The 23,169-nt window shown below is 36.3% G+C and overlaps 2 protein-coding genes across 3 annotated transcripts; both read left to right on the top strand.

The window, feature by feature from the left end:
- The first annotated feature begins 61 nt into the window (after positions 1-61).
- On the top strand, positions 62-5,739 carry kcnk18 (potassium channel, subfamily K, member 18). The gene is made up of 4 exons (XM_057343089.1): positions 62-545; positions 2,032-2,346; positions 2,484-2,618; positions 4,611-5,739. Exons 1-4 carry the CDS (start codon positions 62-64, stop codon positions 5,441-5,443), a joined length of 1,767 nt encoding a protein of 588 aa, XP_057199072.1. The 3' UTR covers positions 5,444-5,739.
- A 683-nt stretch (positions 5,740-6,422) lies between these two features.
- slc18a2 (solute carrier family 18 member 2) lies at positions 6,423-21,136 on the top strand. 2 transcript variants are annotated; one of them, XM_057344760.1, is made up of 16 exons: positions 6,423-6,649; positions 6,936-7,108; positions 9,216-9,552; positions 10,331-10,389; positions 10,523-10,606; positions 11,003-11,095; positions 11,863-11,952; positions 12,151-12,194; positions 16,357-16,417; positions 16,809-16,904; positions 17,723-17,801; positions 18,308-18,359; positions 19,205-19,268; positions 19,399-19,518; positions 19,621-19,754; positions 20,960-21,136. In XM_057344760.1, exons 2-16 carry the CDS (start codon positions 6,976-6,978, stop codon positions 21,062-21,064), a joined length of 1,551 nt encoding a protein of 516 aa, XP_057200743.1. In that variant the 5' UTR covers positions 6,423-6,649; positions 6,936-6,975; the 3' UTR covers positions 21,065-21,136. The 2 variants fall into 2 exon arrangements, with proteins under 2 accessions (XP_057200743.1, XP_057200744.1); XM_057344761.1 differs by having other exon boundaries at positions 6,914-7,108.
- The last annotated feature ends 2,033 nt before the right edge of the window (positions 21,137-23,169 follow it).

Here is a 23,169-nt window from a genome sequence, read left to right as displayed (position 1 = left end):
GTGATCTATCATTAAATGTCCTCCAGGGCCTCATGCCTTCTTAATTATTCTCAAAGTAGAGATGTACACAGCTCATGAGATAGAGATTGTGAGAAAACTCAGAAGCCTGTTCGGGGAAGATGCCTTGAAGTATACAATTGTCCTCTTCACTCACGGCGATAATCTGGAAAGAGATCAGAAAATAGAGACATTTGTGAATCAGAATTCAGAGTTACAGCAGTTGGTGGATGACTGTGGAGTTCGCTGTCATGTTATTGATAACAGATACTGGAACAATCAGAAGAGAGGATACAGGAGCAACAGAGTTCAGATCAAGAATCTACTGAAGACTATAGAAAACATGGTGAAAGCGAATGGAGGAGGATGCTACACTAATGAAACGATCCAGGCTTTGGAGATGCACAATAGCAATATAATAGAGAAGCTTAGAGAGGAATTTAATGGCAGACTGACTGAAGAGCAGATCAGTGATGAAGCAGAAGAAAGAACATATACGTGGGCGCAGTTATCTCAACCACATTGTGGAGCAATGCAGTGGCTGCAAGGTTTATTGGGATGTATTTTTCCTTGTTTAAGAAGACAGGACAGTCAAGAATATGTTCCACTGCATCCAAAACCAAAAGTTAATTAGACAAAAAGTAAAAGAATACTGCTATCTACATTTTTTTATTAATGATCTGCTTTACATGAAGTTTATTCTTATCATAGTAGTTCCTAACATTATTTTAATATTAACAATATATTAACAAGCAATTTAGAGAATTCCATTTCAATGCTGAAACAGTCAGTGAAAGAACAGGAGAGGCTTTTTAGCTCCTGAGAACAATATGTAAAAATAATCTTATTTAGCATTCATTCATTTGCTAACTGATCATATATAAGAGTGTGTAAACTAATATCTTGGAGGTAAAGGTTAAAAGCGAACACATTTTTGCTTGTAGTTTTTGAAAGCATTTTTTAAATAATTTTCCTTAAATATTTTGTAGGTTTAACTTTTGTTGGAAAAAATATCAATCTGGGAAATGATTGATCGTTTACTATATACTTTCAGTCTCTATACGTTCCCCATTAAACATTGCACTTAAACATAAGTAAATTGTATTTGGTATTATATAAACACACCGTCTGAAGAATCCCATCTACTTAAAAGGAGCTACACACCAACACAATGATATCATACATTTTTACACTTACTATATTAAGAAGCTTCGTATTCCCTGCAGCTGATCTGGGATCTGTGTGTGGCATGACCCTAACCCAAACAGCATGGCTTTCTGCATAAATATTTACTCATTTAGAACATTAACCAGACAATAGAGCTGTCAAAGCCTTATGCTTTTCCAAGGAAGGCACTAAACTGGCACATAAAAAGATTTGGCATGGTTTTCTTTATATGGATCTTCTGCTCCTCTGCTGGGCATTCCGTTGAATGACACAGCCTGCTGTGAAGTGCATATTTATGCCTACTTAAATTTAGTATAGATCAATGATTTAGATGTAAACTCAACAGCAACCCGTGTAAGTTAAAGAAAAAGTAGCCATTAAGTCAGTCTTAGAACACTACCATCCATATGAGTCTGACAGACCGGCAAGAGTTTTAACCAAGACAGTCTACAGACATCAATAATTCACGCGCGTGAAGATGGTTGATAAAAGGCCACCCCACCCCGCTGGAGCAAAGAGTACGTTTTCTCTAGTAGCCTACAGCTCAGCACTAGATTGTGAAAACATCAGAAAATAAGTAGGAGCATAATAAGTAAAAAGTGCAATAATAAATAAAACAATGTATATGCATTCTGTGCTGTAGATGGCCAATGCATCATAAGAAATGTCCATTGGGGCTCAATGACAGCTCTGGCATGTAGCAGTCTAAAAATTCACACATTTGCACATGCCGCTTCCAATGCTGTCTCGTGCAGCCTACTCTTTATCCTGCATGTCTGTATTCATTTCCTAACCAGAAACATTATCAGTTCGTAGACATGCACTAATGAGGTCAGCAAACTGTTTAGTTCTGTCTCTTTGCTCCAGCGGGGTGGGGTGTCCATACAGCTCTAACCACACTGCCATGCGAGTCAAGATTCATCTCAGAAAATCTGTTGTCTCTGGCTGACCGAGAGATGTCCGTGGCACTGGAAGAGGGTGAAAAGTCAAACCCAAAAGGGAATTGCGCCAGATGGATTTGGCGTTTGTTTCCCCATGTTTTTCTCATCCTGTCGCTCATGGCATTTGCGGCTTTGGGAGCGCTTATTTTTGAACGGATTGAGAAGAGGGAGTCGTACGACGAGTCCAAGGAGATCCAGAGGGTAGTGCGCAAAGTGGTGGAAACAGTACAAAACCACACTGGTATGGTATTGATACTTTTACGCGCGTGACTATTTTATTAAAATGGCTTTCTATAATAAGCTTTCTGGTAATGCATCACATTTGTTTGTTGATTATGTGGTCAGGTGTGTTTTGTAAGGTTTATAAATGTATTTTAGGTAATTCGACGGAGCCGGTTATGAACGAAATACAAGAGATTTTGGATGAATTAACAAAACTAAAGGAGAAGAATATTCAGACCTGGGACTTCTATGGTTCGCTTTTCTTCTGCTGTACAGTTTTCACTACGATAGGTGAGTAGGCCTAATCTTATTTTCAAAAGTTTTAGAAATTTGTAAAAGTTTGAGATTTTATTGTTATTTTACATATATTGTTATTATAATATATATTAGATATATTGTTATCAGTTTATTGTTATATATAGTCCATTAACTATTGTATGTAACTGCACCACTGTATGTCATTCAGAGTTTCTGACCTTTGGTCGCGCACACGTATTTACACAGTTGCCCACAGTAACCAGTCTATGCTGATGCAAACATGAAGTGACAAATTGAAGTTAAAATTTGTAGGCTATAAATGTATTCTATTCAAATGTATTTGAAGCTTAAATTATGTCAATGAGTGATGGTATACAAGTGAAGAAAATATATACTTCAACTGTTATTCATAAAAAATAAATAGGCCTAAGAAATGTGATGCCATTAAATCAGAAAACATCAGACCCCTTCAGTAGTGCAAAAAGTCATATGTTCTGGTTGTGGTGCATGTTCATGATGTGGGTGGATCATATGGAGATCATAAACACAGTTATTTATGGTCTTCCATTATGTAGAAGCCTGCTATGCAGGCTTTTATGAACCATGTACCATTCAGACAAAACTATGATCCTTTTACAACTTATATTTTTGTTTGCATTCTTGTTTATTTTTTAATATTGTTATTTTATTAGCAAAGTATGTGAGAAATACAAATATCAGTCATTAAAGTTATAGCAGGTTTTTTTGTGGTTTACTATATATCAGAGTTGGAGTGGATGTGGGTTCTATTATATGTCATGTGAAAGGCAAAAGCCCATAAATAACAATTAAAAATAAGATAACTGTCTTGTTAGGTCTTGCTTTTGATAAAATCAATGGACCACATCAAAAAGATCAGTTTAATAAGACGAAATAGCTGTTTCACCAGACATGAGGCACAAAATCTTATTGTGGCTGGAAAACACCTTTCAAATACTGCAAACTGAGCAATTATGAACAAGATGCAGTCAGTGTGCCAGCACTGAGGGGCAGAGCCCCTGCCGGCATTACACACCAACTGAATCACTCACTAATCCAAACCAGTAGGCCATTTCCATTAAAGATATGATGTCATATAAACTAGTAATTGGAGGAGGTGCACACTAATCAGATCAATAAAGATAATGACCGTGAAGAAAATCCAAACAGGTTAAATACAATATATTTATACATTTATTGTAAGACTAATGTGACAGTCACAATGTCAGACATAACATCTTTCATTCTCAGGGGTGCATTTTTTTTACAATTGAAGATGTGGGGAAAGCAAGCACATTTCCTTCTTTCATGCTTTCATCTTAAATTGTAAAACAGTTCAGATGGTAATTTTCAGAAAATCCACATAAAAAGCTTTTTGTTGTATGAAATCGAATTAGTAGAATAGTGCCATTTGCTTTTTATTGTGGATGTCCATTTTGTTGTAAAGGAAGAGTGCATGTGGGTTTCTCTTGACCATAATGATTATTGGTTTTAGAGTCAGCTAAAGGCGTAAAAAGGTTGTTGAGTTCATTCAAATGTACCCTGACTAAACATCTGGTGATGCTCTTGCAGTTTTTGTTCTGTTACATGATGCCAATGAGTAAATATTTCAATTACTATGAACTTTTCAGATGTTTGGCCAAAACTACAGGTATAAGGTGCTGTGAATGTTGGGAATGTAGTTTCACACACATCTTAGGTTGCACACGTTGTCATCTTGGCTTTGATAAAAGAATTATGAAACTGCATACTGCATACAGAAAGAAGAACTTATTAAATGTTTATAACACGCAAGTAAAATAATAGTAACCATCAACTTACTGGTTCCACATTAGAGATTTTTTTTCTTGCACTAATGAAGGCCTACAAATGTACTTACACCTATTGGTCTGATAAGCATAAACGTTTAAACTTTGATTCATTAAAATGCATTTTTCACAATATGATTTCAAGATTCATTAGAATTGAAAGATTCCTAAAACTCAGGTGTCCATTTTCATTTAACAGGATATGGGCAAATGTACCCAATAACTAAACCCGGGAAGGTGGCGTGTATCTTGTATGCGATGGTCGGCATCCCTCTCATGTTGTTGGTCATCTCAGATGTGGGCGATATCTTAGCTGTTCTCCTGTCTAAAGCCTACGCGCGCCTCAGCTTGATCCTCAGGCGAATGAGACAAAATCGCTCATGGAGCCTTCAAAGAGAAGGTAAAACACCACCTTCCATCCAAGTACAGAATGTTGATGGTACCTATACTTTCAAGCAGAATGTGGTGGTGCATGACACATTGGCCATTCAGCAAGTAATGCGACCTGAACGGCCCCTGAAACGCAATTCCCTACAACATCATAACAACAAAGAGATCTTTGACCGGATTATTATTAAGGAGAATTTCAAGTTTAAAGGTGATCTCACAAAATCTAGCTCCTGTCCCGAGCTTGACCGTATGCCACCCACACAGCAAGACTTTCAGTTATTCACAAATATTGGACAGCAGATGGACCACTTTAATGTTCCTCTACTTGTCATCCTGCTGATGGTTTTTGGATACATGTTGATTTGCAGTCAAATTCTGAGACTTTGGGAGATAGCGATGAATCCCTTCGATGCCTTTTATTTTACCTTCATCACGCTGACCACCATCGGTTTTGGAGATATTCTGCCTTACCACCCAAAGAACTTCATGGTTACTTTTTTATTTATTATCATGGGTATGGCCGTTATGAGTATGGCCTTTAAACTGGGCCAGTCAAAAATTGTTTGCTGTTACAGGCGTTTCATAAAGTGTCTTATGGGCAAGGTTGGAATGGAAAAAGACCAACACAGTAAGCGAGGGTAAGAGAGGCTTTGGTTTTTGAGGCTTTGCTAAGAGCACATGAAAAAACTACAGAAGAGCATAGCTACTCTCGCCAAAAGAAGGTAACGTGTTTTAAAGTCCATATCACTGGCAGCCTGATACAGTGGGTGGAGAGGATGAAGGGGTAGCCCGCAGTCCTGCTACAGGTGTGCAGGTATAAGACATATAAGGTCAGAATACAGAATTTACCCCTTGTTAAAGCCAAATTATGACATTAAGACAATATGTGTAATGTGGTGCTTGTTAGAAATGTACTCATCTAACAACAGTTATTTAGCAGGTGTATTTATTAATTACATATATTCATGTATGAAAAATAAAATGGTCTGTTTATACTCGAATGCAAAAATTTGACATGTTATATTATAGGATAAATATAAATAATGCCACTGTGTTGTTGCCATTTTATGTCTTTAACAATGAAGCGTGAATTAATGTATTCACTTTTATTTCTGCAGATGTTTTAAAAAACGATAACTATATTGTTAAAGGAATGTAGCTTATACGCTATTAAACAAGCTTCTAAATGCTAGTGCATGGCTGTGAAATGTATTATTAATAATCTATTATGCACTTTGAAACACGAGTGAGTGAGTGAATAAATTATTATTCTGCCCTATTGATTCTGTTGATGTTCTCACCTTTTTATTACTGTGTGACATTTTCAGTCACAGTTTTCCTTGGGTTACAGCTGTCGGCCTTAAAGGATGCTGTTCGATTTTGGGCCACAAGATCGCGCTATTGTAAAGTTACAGGCAGTAGGTTTTACTGTTTGGTAAAGTGCACCGCATGACTTTCATTGATCACTGAACACCACTTGGCGTTAAATTAAAATTTATATTACCCCTCCCGCAATGCAAACAAGTTTTTGTACCTTTATCTGGGTGAGCAGCGTGGAATGAGCTTTTAAACGCATGTCAACGTCAATGTCATTTCGAGCAAACGTTTAGAATGTAATGTCAATTAAAGTAAACGGGCTAAAGATAACTTAAAACGAAGCAGCAAATGAAGTCCTTTTGTCTGTTCCATTTTTTTGTCTGAGTCTTTATTCTTCCGTGGAAGAGCGCACGCCATTTGAGTTCTCTCAACGTGACGTCAAACACTAGTCAAGCAACTAAAACGCTCCGCATCCAGCGTGCCTTTCACCCGGGATCTGACAGCAAAGCTCAATGCATCTGCGCTTATAAGGTAAGAACTAAACTTCTATTGGATATATACTGTATACAACAAAGACACTTTTGTTTGTAGTTTATTCTTTTTTATTGTTGTTGAGAATTTAACAGTTATTTATTTCAGCTGATTTGATCTAATACAACAGGCTAGAAGAATTAGGATGTTTTTTTGTATTTGATACATTTTTTCTCGTATTAGCAGTTTTCTCAAGCAAGTTTATCTTAACAGCATTTTGTAACATTCTGCCATGTTTTTATTTTTTCTGATGTTCTTTAACAGGCATTGTCTTGCTCTGTTGCAGCAGGACCTTTCTCGCTCTCTTGCAATTGGATTTTATAAAAATGGGACTATTCAATGCCCTTAGAGATTTTAGTTTATTGACATGGCTAAGAGAAGAAAGACAATCTCGGAGGTTGATTCTCTTGATCGTTTTTATCGCTTTGCTGCTGGACAACATGTTGTTGACGGTGGTCGGTAAGTGCTATGGCTCACACCTGTTACATGAGAAGCACACATGATGCTTAAGTAGCCTACACATCCCTCAGATGAACTGTTTATGCAAACCGACTGTATATAAAGTACATTTACATTTATGCATTTGGCAGACAAAATTTGATATAGGCCTAACAATTATTGGTTGGTCTTAGCACTGAATTCAAACAATAAGACTTTTAACTATGTATACATAACTGGACGTTCAATTTGATATTGGGCTTTGATAAAATGCCAAATAGATATATTTTACTGTATGTGGAAAATGTTACATACATTGTAAACATTCAAAACTTTATCAAAATCGGTGCGTTTTTTCTCAAATAGCCCTATATAAAATTACCAAACAATTTATCTATCTGCTTAGGCCTACGTAAAAAGTGAGATGTAAATGTATAGGCTATCAATCAGTGTGTTAGTGCATTTTAGTCTAATTCATCTCTTTGCGTTAAATTAACCAAAATGAAACATTTCAGCGTACTTACTCTAAATTCAATGCATTTATTCTTGAGAAAAAATGTTGGAAGGTAAGTGATTTAAATTCACTTGACTAACTTAAAAGATTGTTTTAATCTCCGTTCCCGTGTTAGTTTTCAATTGTCGGCAGCTCCGGTAGCTGCAGTTTATCTGAATTAAAGCATCATGTCCTCGAGCGCTGCCAGTGCTATGTCCGCGCGCGCTGTCATTAAATGTGACACTAAAACTGCTAAACTGCATCTTTTGCCTGCGGCTCACACTAAATCCTTGGTGTTTCGAGTCAGATCTTTGTTTGGCTTGTTGGTGTTTGCCTGCAGTGTTTATCTCACATCCGCGAGAAACGGATACGATGGAAAAACAAGAGAACAGTAGGCTGTGTCGTGTGTGCAGGTCTTCATACGCCTTCATACAGATGGGATTAGGCTAAAACTAAACCACAAGTGCTGAATGAAGAGGCTTTCAAACGTTATAGGCTATCACATCGTGTCCCCGTGGGTTATTTAAGCGTGATGATGTCAAACTAACACCCTCAATTGTTTACTTGAAAGGTTAAATTCGGTTTTACACAGCATGGTGAATTTTTCACTTTAGCAGTATGGCTAAGCTTTTTCTAATTATTATGTTGGTGAACAAAATGTTTTCTCTTACGAAGATGGTAACGGGATGGAATGACAGTTTAACTAGAGTAGCCTAACCATCTTTCTATTTTATTTGTAGTGAAAATATAGAGACCATAAATTTACCATGGTATTACCACAGAACCGAAATTGATTAATCTGCTAAAACACGTTTGCTTAATAATGTTTAATTGTGCAAAGGGTTTAGTCGTCTATAGCTGTTTATAACTAATTTCTGAATATGATGGTTGATGGTGTGACACTTTAAAGCTAAGCTAAAGCTTTATTAATATAGAATATAACTAAACCATGTTGCCTATTAACATATTACTTTATATGTGTTTTGTTTATTATTAGAAGCATAACTACCATCAATACTGGGGAGGCCCTTTCCAAAATTCAGATTAGTGGTCAACAATAAAAAATATTATTTTATTTATTGTTATTACTGGCAATAAGGGCAATTATTAGGGCTGCCAAACTGATGAATCGCATCTGGAATAAAAGTTTGTGTTTACATAATATACTGTATGTCTGTGTACTGTGCATATTAATTTGGTATTCATAAACACGTACACATACACACATATATGTAAGAAAAATATAACATATATAATCCCAATATTGGTAAATATAAATAAATGCTAAATATTAATCTAAATATTTCCTAAATATATAATAAACATGTTTTTGTGTTTATAAGCACAAGCAGACATAATATTATGTAAACAGCCCTAATTGTTATATATAGTCTTCCTGTAGCTCAGTTGATGGAGCATTGCATTAGCAATGCTTATTGCCAGTCTATATATTGTATTAAAATGCACTGTAAATTGCTTTGGATTAAAGCACTTGGCAAATGTGTATATGTATATGTTTGGTATTTTTATGGCATATTCAGAAACTATTACATTTGGTCACCTCTAAATATGTGTACGTATACAGTCTTGGTTATTAAAACTGCACACATTAACTCTCTCTTATTTGTATGTTAGTGCCTATAATTCCCAGCTACCTGTACACAGTGGATGACGAAGCCTCGCAGGCAGCCCCGAATCACTCCATCTCCTCTATTTCCCAATCTGGCACCTTTCAGAGCATCGTGTCTTTGTACGATAACTCTACACGTCTGACCGGCTTCAGTCCGCAGATGAGCACGGCCGGCCTGTTGACCCCAGCCTCTTCCTCTGCACATCCTCCGCAAAATCATTCTGACTGCCCGAAAGCAGACGACCAGCTCCTAAATGAGAATGTTAAAGTGGGTCTGTTGTTTGCCTCTAAAGCAACAGTACAGCTCATCACTAACCCCTTCATAGGACCCCTCACCAACAGGTGGGTTGTTTTTCATAATAGCCTAATTAAAAGTCATTCTTGCATCCAGTATATCTCACAGTATATCTCACAAAAAAAAAGATTATTATTGATTGAAAAAATATTTATACTTCACATATGTATCATATAACACAATTCTAACATTGAACATACAGAAAATATAATTTCTCTCTAAAGGAGCATGCCATTGGCTCTATTTCGACACATGGCTGAACTTCGTATGTGTGTGATGTGAGTGTACAGTAAATGGAGTGTAAATAAGGTGAATATTGCACTGCAATTCCTTTTCTCCCAGCGTCTGTCGAGCAGCAGTCTTGTGAGCACTCGTGCATGTGCTGTCATTTTTACACCTCGTTTCCTGACATGCTCAGCTTTGACCAGTTCACTTTAGACTGGAAGAGCACTGCTTTGGACAGATCCACTGGAGATTTACCAACTCCTGCCTCCATGTGGGATCAGTCAGCCATATTGCCTTATAATATTGTGTCATTGTATTTATCTCACATTCATTTTGATTTCATTATTGGCTATTTATCTAATCAACTCAAAAGAAAAAAAATGAGCCTAATATAATATTATAATTAATGCAATGAAATAACATATTTTTGAGAGATGTCAGTATTGCAATATGCAACACAAAATCTTGTCCTCATTTGGACTTCTTTGAATGTTTTTAGTCATAAGAAAACATCAGTCCTGGAGTTTTAGATTCCATACATTATAAGGAGACTATATCGTTTAAAAGATGTTACAAGAGTCCATTTTTCTGTAAATGTAGGATAGGTTACCAGATCCCAATGTTTGCCGGTTTCTGCATCATGTTTGTTTCAACGCTCAGTAAGTAAATAATCATAATTTCATGCTGCTATTTAAACATTACTATGCAATATAATATAATGATTTTATACAATGATGCTGTGATTGTCATGATAATGAAATCTAGTTTTGTTTCTCCTGTCTCCGTGTTAAGTGTTTGCATTTTCATCCAGCTATTCGCTGATGTTTTTGGCGAGATCTCTGCAGGGTGTCGGTTCCTCCTGTTCTTCTGTAGCAGGTAACTGACCATGTGCAACAATACATTACAACTCAACAGGATGCCTTCAAAAGCTGCTTTGTGTTTAGTTGCCCTGCTTGAAATGTCTTTATTAAGTGCACAATTTGAAAACCTGACCTGCATTTGACTTTGATCCTCTCTGAAGTCTGCATGCACAAAGCCATTACTGGTCTTCTGGGTGCCCGCTTCTATTCCGAGATGTAGAGCTTCAACTGTTTTTAAATCTGATTCCAGCTTTCATTGTATGGATAATTTATTGCATTTACTTTTCTTTTGTTACCAGAATTCAAGTCTGTATTATTCCGTTTTTCTTTGTGTACATTATTACATTTTGTACTGTGTGACTGACCTCTAACTTTGCCTTCTGTACGTGATTATTTGTGTGTCATTACACAGGTATGGGGATGCTGGCTAGTGTTTACACAGATGATGAGGAAAGAGGAAAGGCTATAGGAATTGCCCTGGGAGGTCTAGCCATGGGAGTTTTGGGTGTGTATTTTTGGGGGGTTGGAAGGATTTGGGGGATAGATAATATAATGTTGGTTAAAGCACAAGTATTAAACTTTTAGTTGAATAACAGTTTGAAATTAAAATTTTACAGAATACTACAGTGAGATTCTACAGAAATGTGTTTAAGATGTTTTATACATTAAGTGCTTTGAGTTTGACGTTTAAGAGGAAAAGTTTACTTAAAGTGCCCTTTCTAAAGCTCAGGAACAATGGTCAGTGTAAATGACTTCAGTGATGGATTGAACCTGACTGATCCTCGTAATGGTGTCTTGCTTTAACTACTTAACCCTTGTATTGTCCAAGAGGATGTCTGGTTATTTTATTCAAGATAGTAAGGGATACATTATTTTTGTTAAATTAAGTTTCCATTGTGGCTCAGTGGTTAGAGCATGGCGCTAGCAACGCCAAGGTCATGGGTTCAATCCCAGGGGATTGCACATAGACAGAGACAAATAGTACAATGCAATGTAAGTCGCTTTGGATAACACTTGAGCTCACCAACAGATCAATGATTGGAATAGCTGATGTAAGCATGTATAATTGACATTAGTCTAAATTGATGTACACAGGCGGCTGAGCGATGCAATTAACATGCGTTTGATTTGTTTGTCAGCTTGTGTTTATTTAAAGTATACTGGCAAAGACTTTTAAAGTAGAGATACTAAGTTTGATCTGTAGTGCTTGCATACTGTATGCTAGTACCCATTTATCTTGACCAAATGTGTGCATGTTTGTGTGCGATTTAGTTGGCCCTCCATTTGGCAGTGTCATGTATGAATTTGTCGGAAAGACGGCCCCTTTTCTTATACTGGCTGTACTTGCAGTGCTAGATGGAGGTGAGTTAGAGCTCTGTTATTTTAAGTCTCCAACATTTTCCAAATTAAATAGTAGAAACAGTGATTTAATAGCAAACCTTCCAGTTGTTTTGATACAAATTAGGCACCGCAAACTGAATGCTGGTGACAGAATTTCAAATGCTAAATCAATTATTTGTGTTTTACCTGATTACCTGTGTTTTTCATTTTTATGAGCAGCTCTGCAACTATTTGTGCTTCAGCCGTCGAAGGTTGAACCAGAGGTAAGTACATGCCTTTTCTTTCTGACCTGATCCAACCTGAGCTGCTGCCTGCTTTCCACAAGTTTTGGGGGTTATAAGTGATGGGTAAACACAACTAAAGGTCATGCTCTGCATTAGGAGTGAGTCATAAGAACATTTATACAAAGAAAGGGAATATACAATGGATTTAAAAAAAATAAATGTTATTCACAATATATTTATTATAAAAGATGTTTTATTTAGACCAGAGGAGGAAAAGTTTCAAGTACAATAGTGGCCAAACTGGACAGTGCTTGCTTTTAGGGTCCCACGGGTTTGATTAAACCATCAAAATATAAGGAGCATGGTACAAAATTGACAGAACATACTTTTAAGGTATTTATTGGACAAAATCATTTAGTAGCCTATAAATTGAAAAAAAGGCATGTTAGGGAAAATAGGCTTTATTTGAATGCATAGAAAAACAAAAAGCTTACAGGAAATAAAACGTTCGTTGACTACAATTTTATATTTGTTCATATTTGTTGATTCTGTTTTGTGGTAATATTTTATAGTCATTATTATAGTCAATGTGTGTTATTTTTTTGACAAGCCTTCTTAAATTCTTCTCAAATCTGAGCTTCAGTTTACACAGTATGCAATACCCAACACAATATTTAATACATCTTAAATAATACATTTGAATAAAGTGTGAAGACGTAAATTGTCCAAGCATCACTTTTGGCTTTATAGTGTTTTATCTTGAGAAAGAGGCTTATTTTGACCTAGCAATAGATAGCCAGACAACAATATTAGCCTATTTTGATGCTATAATCTATAAATCATGCATTTAGTACAGATGCACAAAAGTGTGTTATATATACTTACATAGAGTACAATACATGTTTCATAGTGGTTGAGATAGTATTAGTAGAAAACCTTTTACATTACATAGCACCTTTGGCTCATATTCTTCTTTTGGCCATAAACTAAGAAAGGTACTTTAGAAAGATTAGTTTTATGTATCCAGTAAGTAGTGCGTTAAATTATGGTATATTTTAGTCTTATCAGTAGCATGGTGTGTATTCAGGTATGAAAAAGTTGTGTTATTGCCATTATAGCATATGTGTGTGCAGACCCAAGTGTGTGTGTTGGTGGAAGTGAGTGTAGGGGTTAGTGTTTGTATTAGGAATATTGTGCTTTGCGTCACAGTAAGGGGAAATGTACGGCTGAGCGGCTGATCCAATCAAAGCATGACTGACTTTGATCAATGATGCTGATGGGTATCAGTTACTACGGAGACCACAGGGCCTCCAACAGACAGTGTGCACATAGGCAACAACATTTTACTGAGGTAGATGCTGTTGTGCCGGAATAAGGATGCACAATTGCAATTCAGTAGCCATTGCTTTATTGCAAGGTTTCTTAAAGAGATAGTTCACCCAAAAATGAAAAAGTGAACATTTACTCACCCTTAAGTTCTTCCAAACCTGTATAAATTTCATTGTTCTGTTGAACACATAGAAAGATATTTGGAAGAATGTTAGCAATTTTCAGTTCTGGGACGTCATTCACTACCATAGTAGAAAAAATATTGTATATTTTTTGTTATTAGAAAGAATTTAGGAAAGCAAACAGTTCTGGGGCACCTTTGACTACCATTGTATTTGTCCTACTGTGGTGGTGAATGATGCCCCAGAACTGAAAATTGCTAACATTCTTCCAAAAATACAGGTTTGAACAACTTGAGGGTGAGTAAATGATGACAGAATTTTCATTTCTGGGTGAACTATCCCTTTTAAAATGATGCAACAGTTAAGCAGTACAATGTTACCAATATATGGAGTACCAATATAAAGTGTTACATGTGCTTGTAAGGGTCATTTTCAAATTAAAGGACATTTGTATTGGTTAACAAAGGTCTTGCATGATAAATTATGTGTCATAAAGATTTTCAACAGATTGGGAGGTCAGTTTCTTTTGTTATCATATCAATTCTATAGTTAGAAAGTCTCTATTATTGTCTCAAATCAATAACCAATCAAATCAGTATTGCACATCAAATAGTAGTTAAGCTGAGACAGATGGAGATATCAGCCGAAAGACCACATGAGTGTCAATATCCAGCGAGATTATGGGTAAGGACAGCAGTGAGTGACAAAATCTAATTGTTGGGGCTGTGTTCTTCAGCCAGATCATTCCCAGCATTAATTAACCTTGTTAGGGCAGCAGACTTGGGTTGAAAATGACAGTGTTTTGAGTGAAATGACATGTCCACAGAGGAGCAGAATGTGCAGTGAAGTGGAGTAAAGAATAGCCGCTGATATAATGAGGGGGTGGATTGTCAGCCAGGCAACCAATGAGCTCCATCAACACAATTACCTGATAGAGCATCACTTATATTACATCAGTATTGTAGAAATAATACTACTAGACTTTCAAATTAAATGGTGAAGTGAGTACTCTAATCTAATCGGAGTTGTGCAAATAATGAAAAATTATTACTCCCTCGTCCTGATTGGATAAACCATGGTCTTGCAAATTGGTTGTTGTATCGGGTTGATGATGTTTTGATGACACCAAAGAGACAGTTATGTACACGTTGAGGCATTTAACCTACAAATGCATATTAAGATGGAATAGTCGAAAGTATTTTAACAACAACAATACAAAAAATTGGGGCTGCATGATATTGAAGAAAAATGCAAAATACGAAAACTTGCTAAATAATGCGATATATATATGATACTGATACGATCATTTAGTTATATATTAAACAATATGAAATATATTTTAAAAATGCTATATGCAGAAACGTGCGAAATAATGTGACATACAGTATACGATATTGGTTCGATAATTTATTTGCATATTTAACTATATCAAATACAAAAAACGGAAAATTGTATAACCAACATGTATGCTTCACATACAACTTGCTGAAGTAATAAAATTCTATTCCAATATGCACATTCACAATATTTCAATAAAGTGTGCAGCCCTTCTAAAAATATTATAAAATAATATTTTAACTCATTTTATTCTTGCATCCCTCTCTCCAAAACCATAGTGCTTTTGCGCAAGCAACATATAAATGTTCAATGTTAAAGGGATAGTTCACCAAAAATGAAGTTTTTGTCATGAATTACTCACCTTCGAGTTGTTCCAAACCTGTATAAATTTCTTTGTTTGGTTGAACACAGAGAAAGATATTTGGAAGAATGCTTGTAACCAAAGAGTTCTTGGACCCCAATGACTATAGTAGGAAAAATTACAATGGTAGTCAAAAGTGCCCAGAACTGTTTTCTGTCCTACATTTTTCAAAATATCTTCAATTGTGTTCAACAGAACAGAAAAAAAGAGTAATTTTTCCTATGGTAGTTAATGGGGTCCAATAACTATTTCGTTATAAGCATTCTTCCAAATATCTTTCTTTGTGTTCATTAGAACAAAGAAATGTATACATATTTGGAACAACTCGAAGGTGAGCAAATGATAACAGAAGTTTTATTTTTGGGTGAACTATCGCTTTAAAGAGATACTTCACCATAAAATGAAAATTCTGTCATCATTTACTCACCCTCGGATGGTTCCAAACCTGCATACATTTCTTTGAGTATGTATACACACAGGAAGATATCTGGAAGAATGTCAAATCTCACCCCCTACTCCCCCCTTTTACCCGTCTATGGCAGTAAATGGTGGGTGAGATCTGACATTTATCCAAATTTCTTCCTGTGTGTTCAGCAAAACAAAGAAATTTGTTTGGAATAATCTAAGGGTGAGTAAATGATGACAGAATTTTCATTTTTGGGTGACGTATCCCTTTAAGAATGTTACAATTCTTGTCACACACAAAGTTGGCTGTGATACTTTTCTCTGATCGCTTAAGGGTGTCATAAATGGAACAGATGCACGTGGGGATATACTTGATACATATTGTTTCCCTCAGTTTTCCCTGTGACACTCAAGCATCCCATCTCCATGGGAACCGCTGCACGAGGTTTCCCAAATGACAGAGTGTCAGCCTCACACACCCTGACATACAACCCTTAATAAAAACCCTCAGGCTGCTATCTTTAATACAGAGCCCAGATCTTTGCAATGGGATACACTCAGTACCAATGATGTTCAGGCTCGTCACATTTGAAAGACTTCAAGTTTTTGGTCTCGTTTTGAGTTTAATATGTTACATTTTCAACAGAGCCAGAAAGGAACTTCGCTGATGACCCTCATGAAAGATCCTTACATTCTCATTGCAGCAGGTTAGAACAGCCAAAACATACTGTATACATTATTCATTCTTATGGTGTTTTATATAAATTGTCTACGTGGACAGATCAAGATAAGCCTTTGACTTTGTGTGCTTTCAAGAGGCTGTGGGTGGGCCATATTACAGGGTGTCATTTCTCTGTGAGAGATGGATGAACGTGTGTCAATGTGTATATATGAGTGAAAGAGAGAGAGAGAGAGAGAGAGAGTGAAGTGGTTAAGAAACGTCTGTCTTCGTCTCTGCCTCCAATTATAGTGGCCTGAGAGCAGGGCAGGGTGATGCTGTGTATTGTATCTGAAAAAGGAAACAGAATGAGAGGTCTGTGGGGAGGGGTCATAAAGATGAGGATGAATCCACTTACCCTTCCTCATTTCTTATTGCAGGTTCCATTTGTTTTGCTAACATGGCCATTGCTATGCTGGAACCAGCTCTGCCCATCTGGATGATGGAAACTATGTGCCCAAGGAAATGGCAGCTAGGTTGGAGAATGTGCCTTTTGTCATTACCTGTATACACAAAAAACTAGAATTAGAAAGATGGATGGATCATAGTTTTGACTATTTATAGTACATAATACAGTATAAAATGCAACCATGTAATGGTAGTAAGAATAAGAAAAAAAGAAAATCTCATATAAGTCCTAGTCATTTTTCTAGATACCTTTTTAGGTCTTTTAGTGAAGTTGTGTCTGCCATTGTGTCCTAACTACTTGTGGCTGTGACAAACAGCAGGACATTTTATCTGTTGCTTTGATTCTTATTTCTGTGTCCTCGCACCGAGTATAGCACCGCTTACAGTGAAGTCTAACTGGTCCAAAATTCAGCTCCACATACGAGTAACTCTCAAAGAGTTTAAAATCTCCCTAAAGGCTTTTCACATTACCCCGGTTAGAACACACAATCCAAAATATTCTCTATTTATGAACCCTGGGTTTCTCCCTGCTGTTTAGGAAGCTGACTGATAATAAAGAGAGCGAAAGAGAGATAAAGGGGTAAAAGGGAAGGTAGAGCGTGAAGCAGGAAAACAGAGAAAGAAGGAGAGAGAGAGAGAGCTGGTAAGGGAGTGTCTTCTGTCTGGCAGGATATTGAAGTGTCATTGGCAGGCAAAGGAAGAGCAGGCTAACTAATGAAAGAGAGAAGGAACGAGAGAATGAGAGAAGCGGCTTCATAACCACGTCTGTGAGATCAAACTGATAGCGTGTCGTCTTATCTGTTTCCTCTTCTCTTTTTCTCTCTCTCTCTCTCTCTCTCTCTCTCTCTCTCTCTCTCTCTTTCTCTCTTTTTCTTTCCACATTTAGGAGTTGCATTTGTGCCAGCCAGTATCTCATATCTTATAGGGACCAACATCTTTGCCGTTCTGGCTAACAAAATGGGGAGGTAGGAGAGGGAAATGAATGTGTTTTTCCCCCACTTCTCCTTTCTTATCTTCCTCCGCTCTGCTATCGGCTGGAGAAGCTTTAAATGAGTTTCCGTGGGCACGTTTTGTATTTTTTTCAAGGATCTCAGCATGCGGATTCCCATTTCTGTTTGTTTGTTGTTTACTGCTTATAGTAAAGTATAAACCCATAAAACCTAAGATGCACGTGCTTTTGTTTCCCATTGTGAGAATATGTTTGTTCAGCATGACATTCTCTTGAATATGCCTGGAGATGTTGCTAATAAAAGAATAGAATGTCTGACAGAAATTTCTTCGGAGGGGTCTGCAGATTTGCTCTTTGACATTTTAAGGACTTTATGTGTCTCCATAAGGACTGCTTGTTTTGCTTTGATCTGTGTTCCTTGGGTGTGTTACTAAATGTCCTTACAGGAACCCCTGGTTCAGAGTTTAAGGTTTTTGTTGGCTTCATACAGATTTTTTTCTTGTTTATCTCTCTCTTTTGTAGATGGCTGTGCTCACTCATTGGAATGCTGCTGGTTGGTATCAGCATTCTCTGTGTAAGTTCTTTTGCACGAAATCCATCACAATTGCCTCTACAAACCAATCTTTAAAGCGATAGTTTACCCCAAAATAAAAAAATCTGTCATCATTTCAAACCTGTATGACTTTCTTACGCAGAACACGAAATCATTTATTTTGAAGACTGTTGGTACCCATTCACTTGCATTGTTTTTGTGTTTATACAATAGAAGTGAATGGGTGCCGGCACTGTTTGGTTATAAACTTTCCTTAAAATATCTTATTTTGTGTTCTGCGGAAGAAAGAAAGAGAGATGATGTCAGAATTTTCTTTTTGGGTGAACTATCACTTTAAGAATACACTACCTTGGACAGCTTTTATGCCTGAAATTAAAACATACTGTACGTTGGTGTTGTTGATACTGGTATTTCCTCTGACATGATAAAGAACTAATGGGTTCTGGTTGGGTGCAGAGGAGATTTGAGGCCCTGGCCTCACATGTTTTGTTCCCCACTGACTGTGTTGAGGGCTGGAAAGAATGTTTATCGTAAAAACAGAGCTTTGACTCTGCCGGCCCCACATTTCCTTTTTAGCAAAAAGACATATAAGATTAAACTGGAAAACCAGTTCAGATTGAAATCAGAAACCCAAATAAAAACTTGCTAATGTGAACGTTGTACTATTAAATTATCAGAACTGGTTATTGTAAGTTCATTTAAAATTGATAAAGTACTAAAGTACTGTGTTTATACTTATATTTAGTCTTTAAGATAATAAAAAATGATAAAGTAGACGTTCTGTAAAATAAAAAAAATGCCTTACAGATTCACACCTTCTATATTAAAGTCATTAATATGTGTCATTTCCTCTAATTGTGCTTCAGGTGCCTTTTGCAAAAGACATATACGGACTGATTGTGCCAAACTTTGGAGTTGGATTTGCAATTGGTACGTTAAACAAAAAGTGATTCCTAATCAATGCATTTATTAACATCTCAAATTTAATTTACATTTATTATTATTTTGTGGAATATGTAAACCATATTTAAAAGATTTGGTAATGCTGTTTGATTTGCAGGTATGGTGGACTCCTCCATGATGCCCATCATGGGTTATCTAGTGGATCTAAGGCACGTGTCTGTGTATGGTAGTGTGTATGCCATTGCTGATGTTGCATTCTGCATGGGCTTTGCTTTAGGTAAGAAACAAGGAATTACAGTACATTTCACATTTAACTGTACATTTGCTAGCAGTACTAATGCTATATTAGAGACTCGATGAACGTGTGTTTGTCATGTAGGTCCATCAGTAGGCGGGGTGATCGCGAAGAGTATTGGCTTCCCCTGGCTCATGACCATCATTGGTATGGTGGACATCCTGTTCGCTCCACTATGTTTTTTCCTGCGAAATCCTCCCGCCAACGAGGAAAAGATGGTCAGAGTCCAGCATATGTCAACATACAGTACATTCATGACACACATGGAAATTAAGGAAATGTTGAAGCTCTTTCCATATATACAGCTGCAGAAAAGAAATATTTCTACATTTCTAGATGTACTGTGGCCATTCTAGTCCAGTGTCTGTTGAATTTCAACAAAATCAAACCTCAGGAGTGACATAAAGTCATCCAACAGCAATGTGAAAGAAAATCGAGGTTACCACATTAAAAATAATTTTTTGAACTTTTTCTAAATACATGTAGAAATATTACTGTTGAATTACTTAAAAGTGAATATGAACTTTTCTTTGCAGTATTTGAGGTTTGCATTTTTTTGTTATTTTATCTGTTTCTTCAGTTTTTGTTTTCTGCAAATAAATCCAAATAGAAACAATATTTATATTTGAAATTTGGGAGAAATATTGTTAGTAGTTCACAGAATGAAACAAAAATGACCATTTTACCTAATCACATACCTATAAATAGAAAATTCAGAAAAACATAGTATTTTAATGCTCTCTTAATTTTTCTGCGTCTATATGAGCTGAATGCAAAAATATTTTCTTTCTTATTTTTGGTTTAGGAACAACAGAATAAACCCGCACACTATCAATCTTGCAAAAGAAACAAAATTTATTTAAATACATTAATGTTTTTAAATGTTTTTAAATGCAAGATTGATAGTGTGCGGGTTTGTTCTGTTGTTCCTGATTACTGACCATTTTTGGTCTTTTTTCCGATGCACCTAGAGGGTGATCACTGATTTATTATTGGTTTAAAAATGATTTGCCATTTGATGTCAACAGGATGACTCAAATCCCTATTATCATCATTATCCCAATAACAACAACCACACGTTCACTCTCCACCTGGCATTCACCCTTTCATTTAGATTTTATCTCTGACTTCAAACCACTGACATGATAGAACATGACCAATACAGGAAATTATGTTACATAATATATACAAATAAAAACGACGCAGGATGCCCTTTGGCTGAGATCAAAGAGTGATGCTGATCGAAACAGACTTGTGCATTTGCTCTCAAATGCTACGTGATCAAAGCCATCGGTTTTTCTTTCTCAAAAGGAGCACTATGCTGCTCCTGCAGTGTATTAATGTGCGCTCGAAAAACAGATGTACAGACACACCCTTTAGGACCGAAATAAACCCACTGTGTTTTTCACCTTGTCTCTCTCAGGCTATTTTGATGGACTCCAACTGCTCAATGAGGACGCGTTCCTACTCCACCCAGGGCTCCAGCTATCAAATGGGTGACGATCTGGACCCCGAGAGCCCCGAATAAGCCGAGTCACTGCCCTCGACCATGTACAGTATGTCACCTATTTTGTTGTATGAAAGAGGTAAACAACAGACTTTGAAGAAAACCATGATGCCAATATGTAAGAATATCCGATATCTGTCCCACGCTTGTCCTGTGGCTGTGATGGTCATGTTCTACTGAAGCAAACCAAAGCTGTTCTCATTGATGTTTGTTCTCAGTGTGAGAGAAGTAAATCTAACCAACAGCCTTATTATTATGGAAAGCACCTGCATGTGATTCCCGAGCAGGATTTGAGAGAAAAACAAAGGGGGCAAACATTAAATGTACACTTTTATTTTGTGTAACAAAATTCAACTATTAACAAAGAGCATTTTATTAATTTATATACAATGGAAGAATCAGATGTTTAATTCGATATGACTTTGTGGACAGATATGTATTGGATATTTATTGTTTGTCTGTGATGATTGGGAACAGTGTGGTCTTGATGTATCTATTGGTCCTGTTGAAGTCTGTTTTCATAGGAGTAAATGTCAGGTGCATTGAGATAAAAACATTACAACTCACCTTGAAATGGGCCTTAATATGTTATTATTTGTAACATCAAATTCTACGATTTTTTTAATAATGTATTGATTGCTTCAAATCCGGTCAATTATTTGACTGCATTGATGCTTTGGTTTCAATTCAGGCTTTTGTGAGAGCAGGCGTCAGATGTGTTATGTGTGTTAAGCTTATCATGTTCTAAAAATGCATCATGGTTTCTTTTTTTCTGACAGCATTAGATAATCAAGCAGAATGCCAACACGTCTTACTGTCTTTGGAAACGTTATATTTGTGTGACTTGCGTGATGTTGACAAAAAATCTTTGTAATGTACTATCAACAATGAGCCACGCCTAAATTTTGGTTACACATGGTGACAAACTGTTTCAGTTTAAAGAAAAATAAATGATTGCTGTAAAGCATCCAGATACTTTAGATTATATTTTGAGTTTGAAGTGTATAAAGTATATATATACAGTATATATATCTATATTTTAGTAGGTCATGAATGTGTTCATTTGTAAGAATGTTTCGATATTCCTCTTTCCCATTTGCCATGTCTTATTTTCATAATTGTTTACTATTTTTTGCTTCAAGCCAATATTTTTATTCATCATAATTCACTTAAAAATCCAATTAAGGATTCATATTATAAGGTCTGGGCAGATCAATTATATGGTGTCAATAGTCCTTTTTAATAGTAAATGCATTCAATGCCTTAAAAACTAACCTTTTGTAAGCATCCTTTAATGGCAAGTCTTGGCTAATTTTGTACCCAATTCTGGTAAATCTAACCAACAAAATGTAAATGTTGTATTTGTTTTTGTTAAGTATCAAGTGGGCATCAAGTACCAAACTGATTGGCCTTATAATTCCTTGCCGTTTTAATTTTTTCTGACTCATACAGCTAAAATAGCGAGGAAGCAGATCTTGAGCATCGTTCAATGCTCATTTATTTTACACAGCAAAATGAAGTCATTTGATACAGAGCATGTTTTCCCCTAGAGCTGCAATCAATTTATTGCAACAATTGTGATCAGAACTGGCCTTTGGTAAAAATCTTGTTAGCTCAACTTGAAGTATCTGGACAACTGGAGCTTGTTTGTGTTAGATATGAAGGATGGAGCCCTGCTCTTAATCCTATATCATTAGAACTGCAATTACTGACAGACCAAATGCACATGAGTCAGCAGAAAGAATCGACTAGGCATACCATACAGCCTCATTCTGCTCAAGATCACAACCAAACCCTGTTTATAGAGATATGAAACACCTAAACCTGTTAAGGTACAAAAAAAATGTGTTATGGATACCAAGATTAAAGTAATAGTTGACCCAAAAATGTAACATTTCCTATAATTTTCGTACACTTTCCTTCTTAATGAAGGTAATATACAATTATTATTTTGGAGAAAGGAACTCATACACATCTGGAACGGCATGAGGGTGTCAATTCTGAGAGAATTTGTATTTTTGGGTGAAGTGTTCCTTTAATTGGAATGATAAAGGTCTTGCTAATGTTTGCCCAATTAATAAATTGCACCAGTTTTCCTTTAACCCTGTATGTAATTTCTTAAACTG

The sequence above is a fragment of the Triplophysa rosa genome, linkage group LG10, assembly GCF_024868665.1.
Source record: "Triplophysa rosa linkage group LG10, Trosa_1v2, whole genome shotgun sequence".
NCBI classification, from domain to species: Eukaryota; Metazoa; Chordata; class Actinopteri; order Cypriniformes; family Nemacheilidae; genus Triplophysa; species Triplophysa rosa.
The sequence above is the reverse complement of the archived record's forward strand: the minus strand, read 5'-3'. Positions and strand labels throughout refer to the sequence as shown.

What these genes read in the sequence shown, in the direction of transcription:
- kcnk18 (XM_057343089.1), top strand. Translation starts at nt 62, where the DNA reads ATGTACACAGCTCATGAGATAGAGATTGTGAGAAAACTCAGAAGCCTG. An exon ending in AGCAATGCAGTGGCTGCAAG is followed by an intron (nt 546 to 2,031) that starts GTTTATTGGGAT and finishes TCTTTGCTCCAG; the next exon opens with CGGGGTGGGGTGTCCATACA. An exon ending in AACAGTACAAAACCACACTG is followed by an intron (nt 2,347 to 2,483) that starts GTATGGTATTGA and finishes AATGTATTTTAG; the next exon opens with GTAATTCGACGGAGCCGGTT.
- slc18a2 (XM_057344760.1), top strand. Translation starts at nt 6,976, where the DNA reads ATGGGACTATTCAATGCCCTTAGAGATTTTAGTTTATTGACATGGCTA. An exon ending in ACTTGCAGTGCTAGATGGAG is followed by an intron (nt 11,953 to 12,150) that starts GTGAGTTAGAGC and finishes TTTTATGAGCAG; the next exon opens with CTCTGCAACTATTTGTGCTT. An exon ending in CGTCGAAGGTTGAACCAGAG is followed by an intron (nt 12,195 to 16,356) that starts GTAAGTACATGC and finishes CATTTTCAACAG; the next exon opens with AGCCAGAAAGGAACTTCGCT.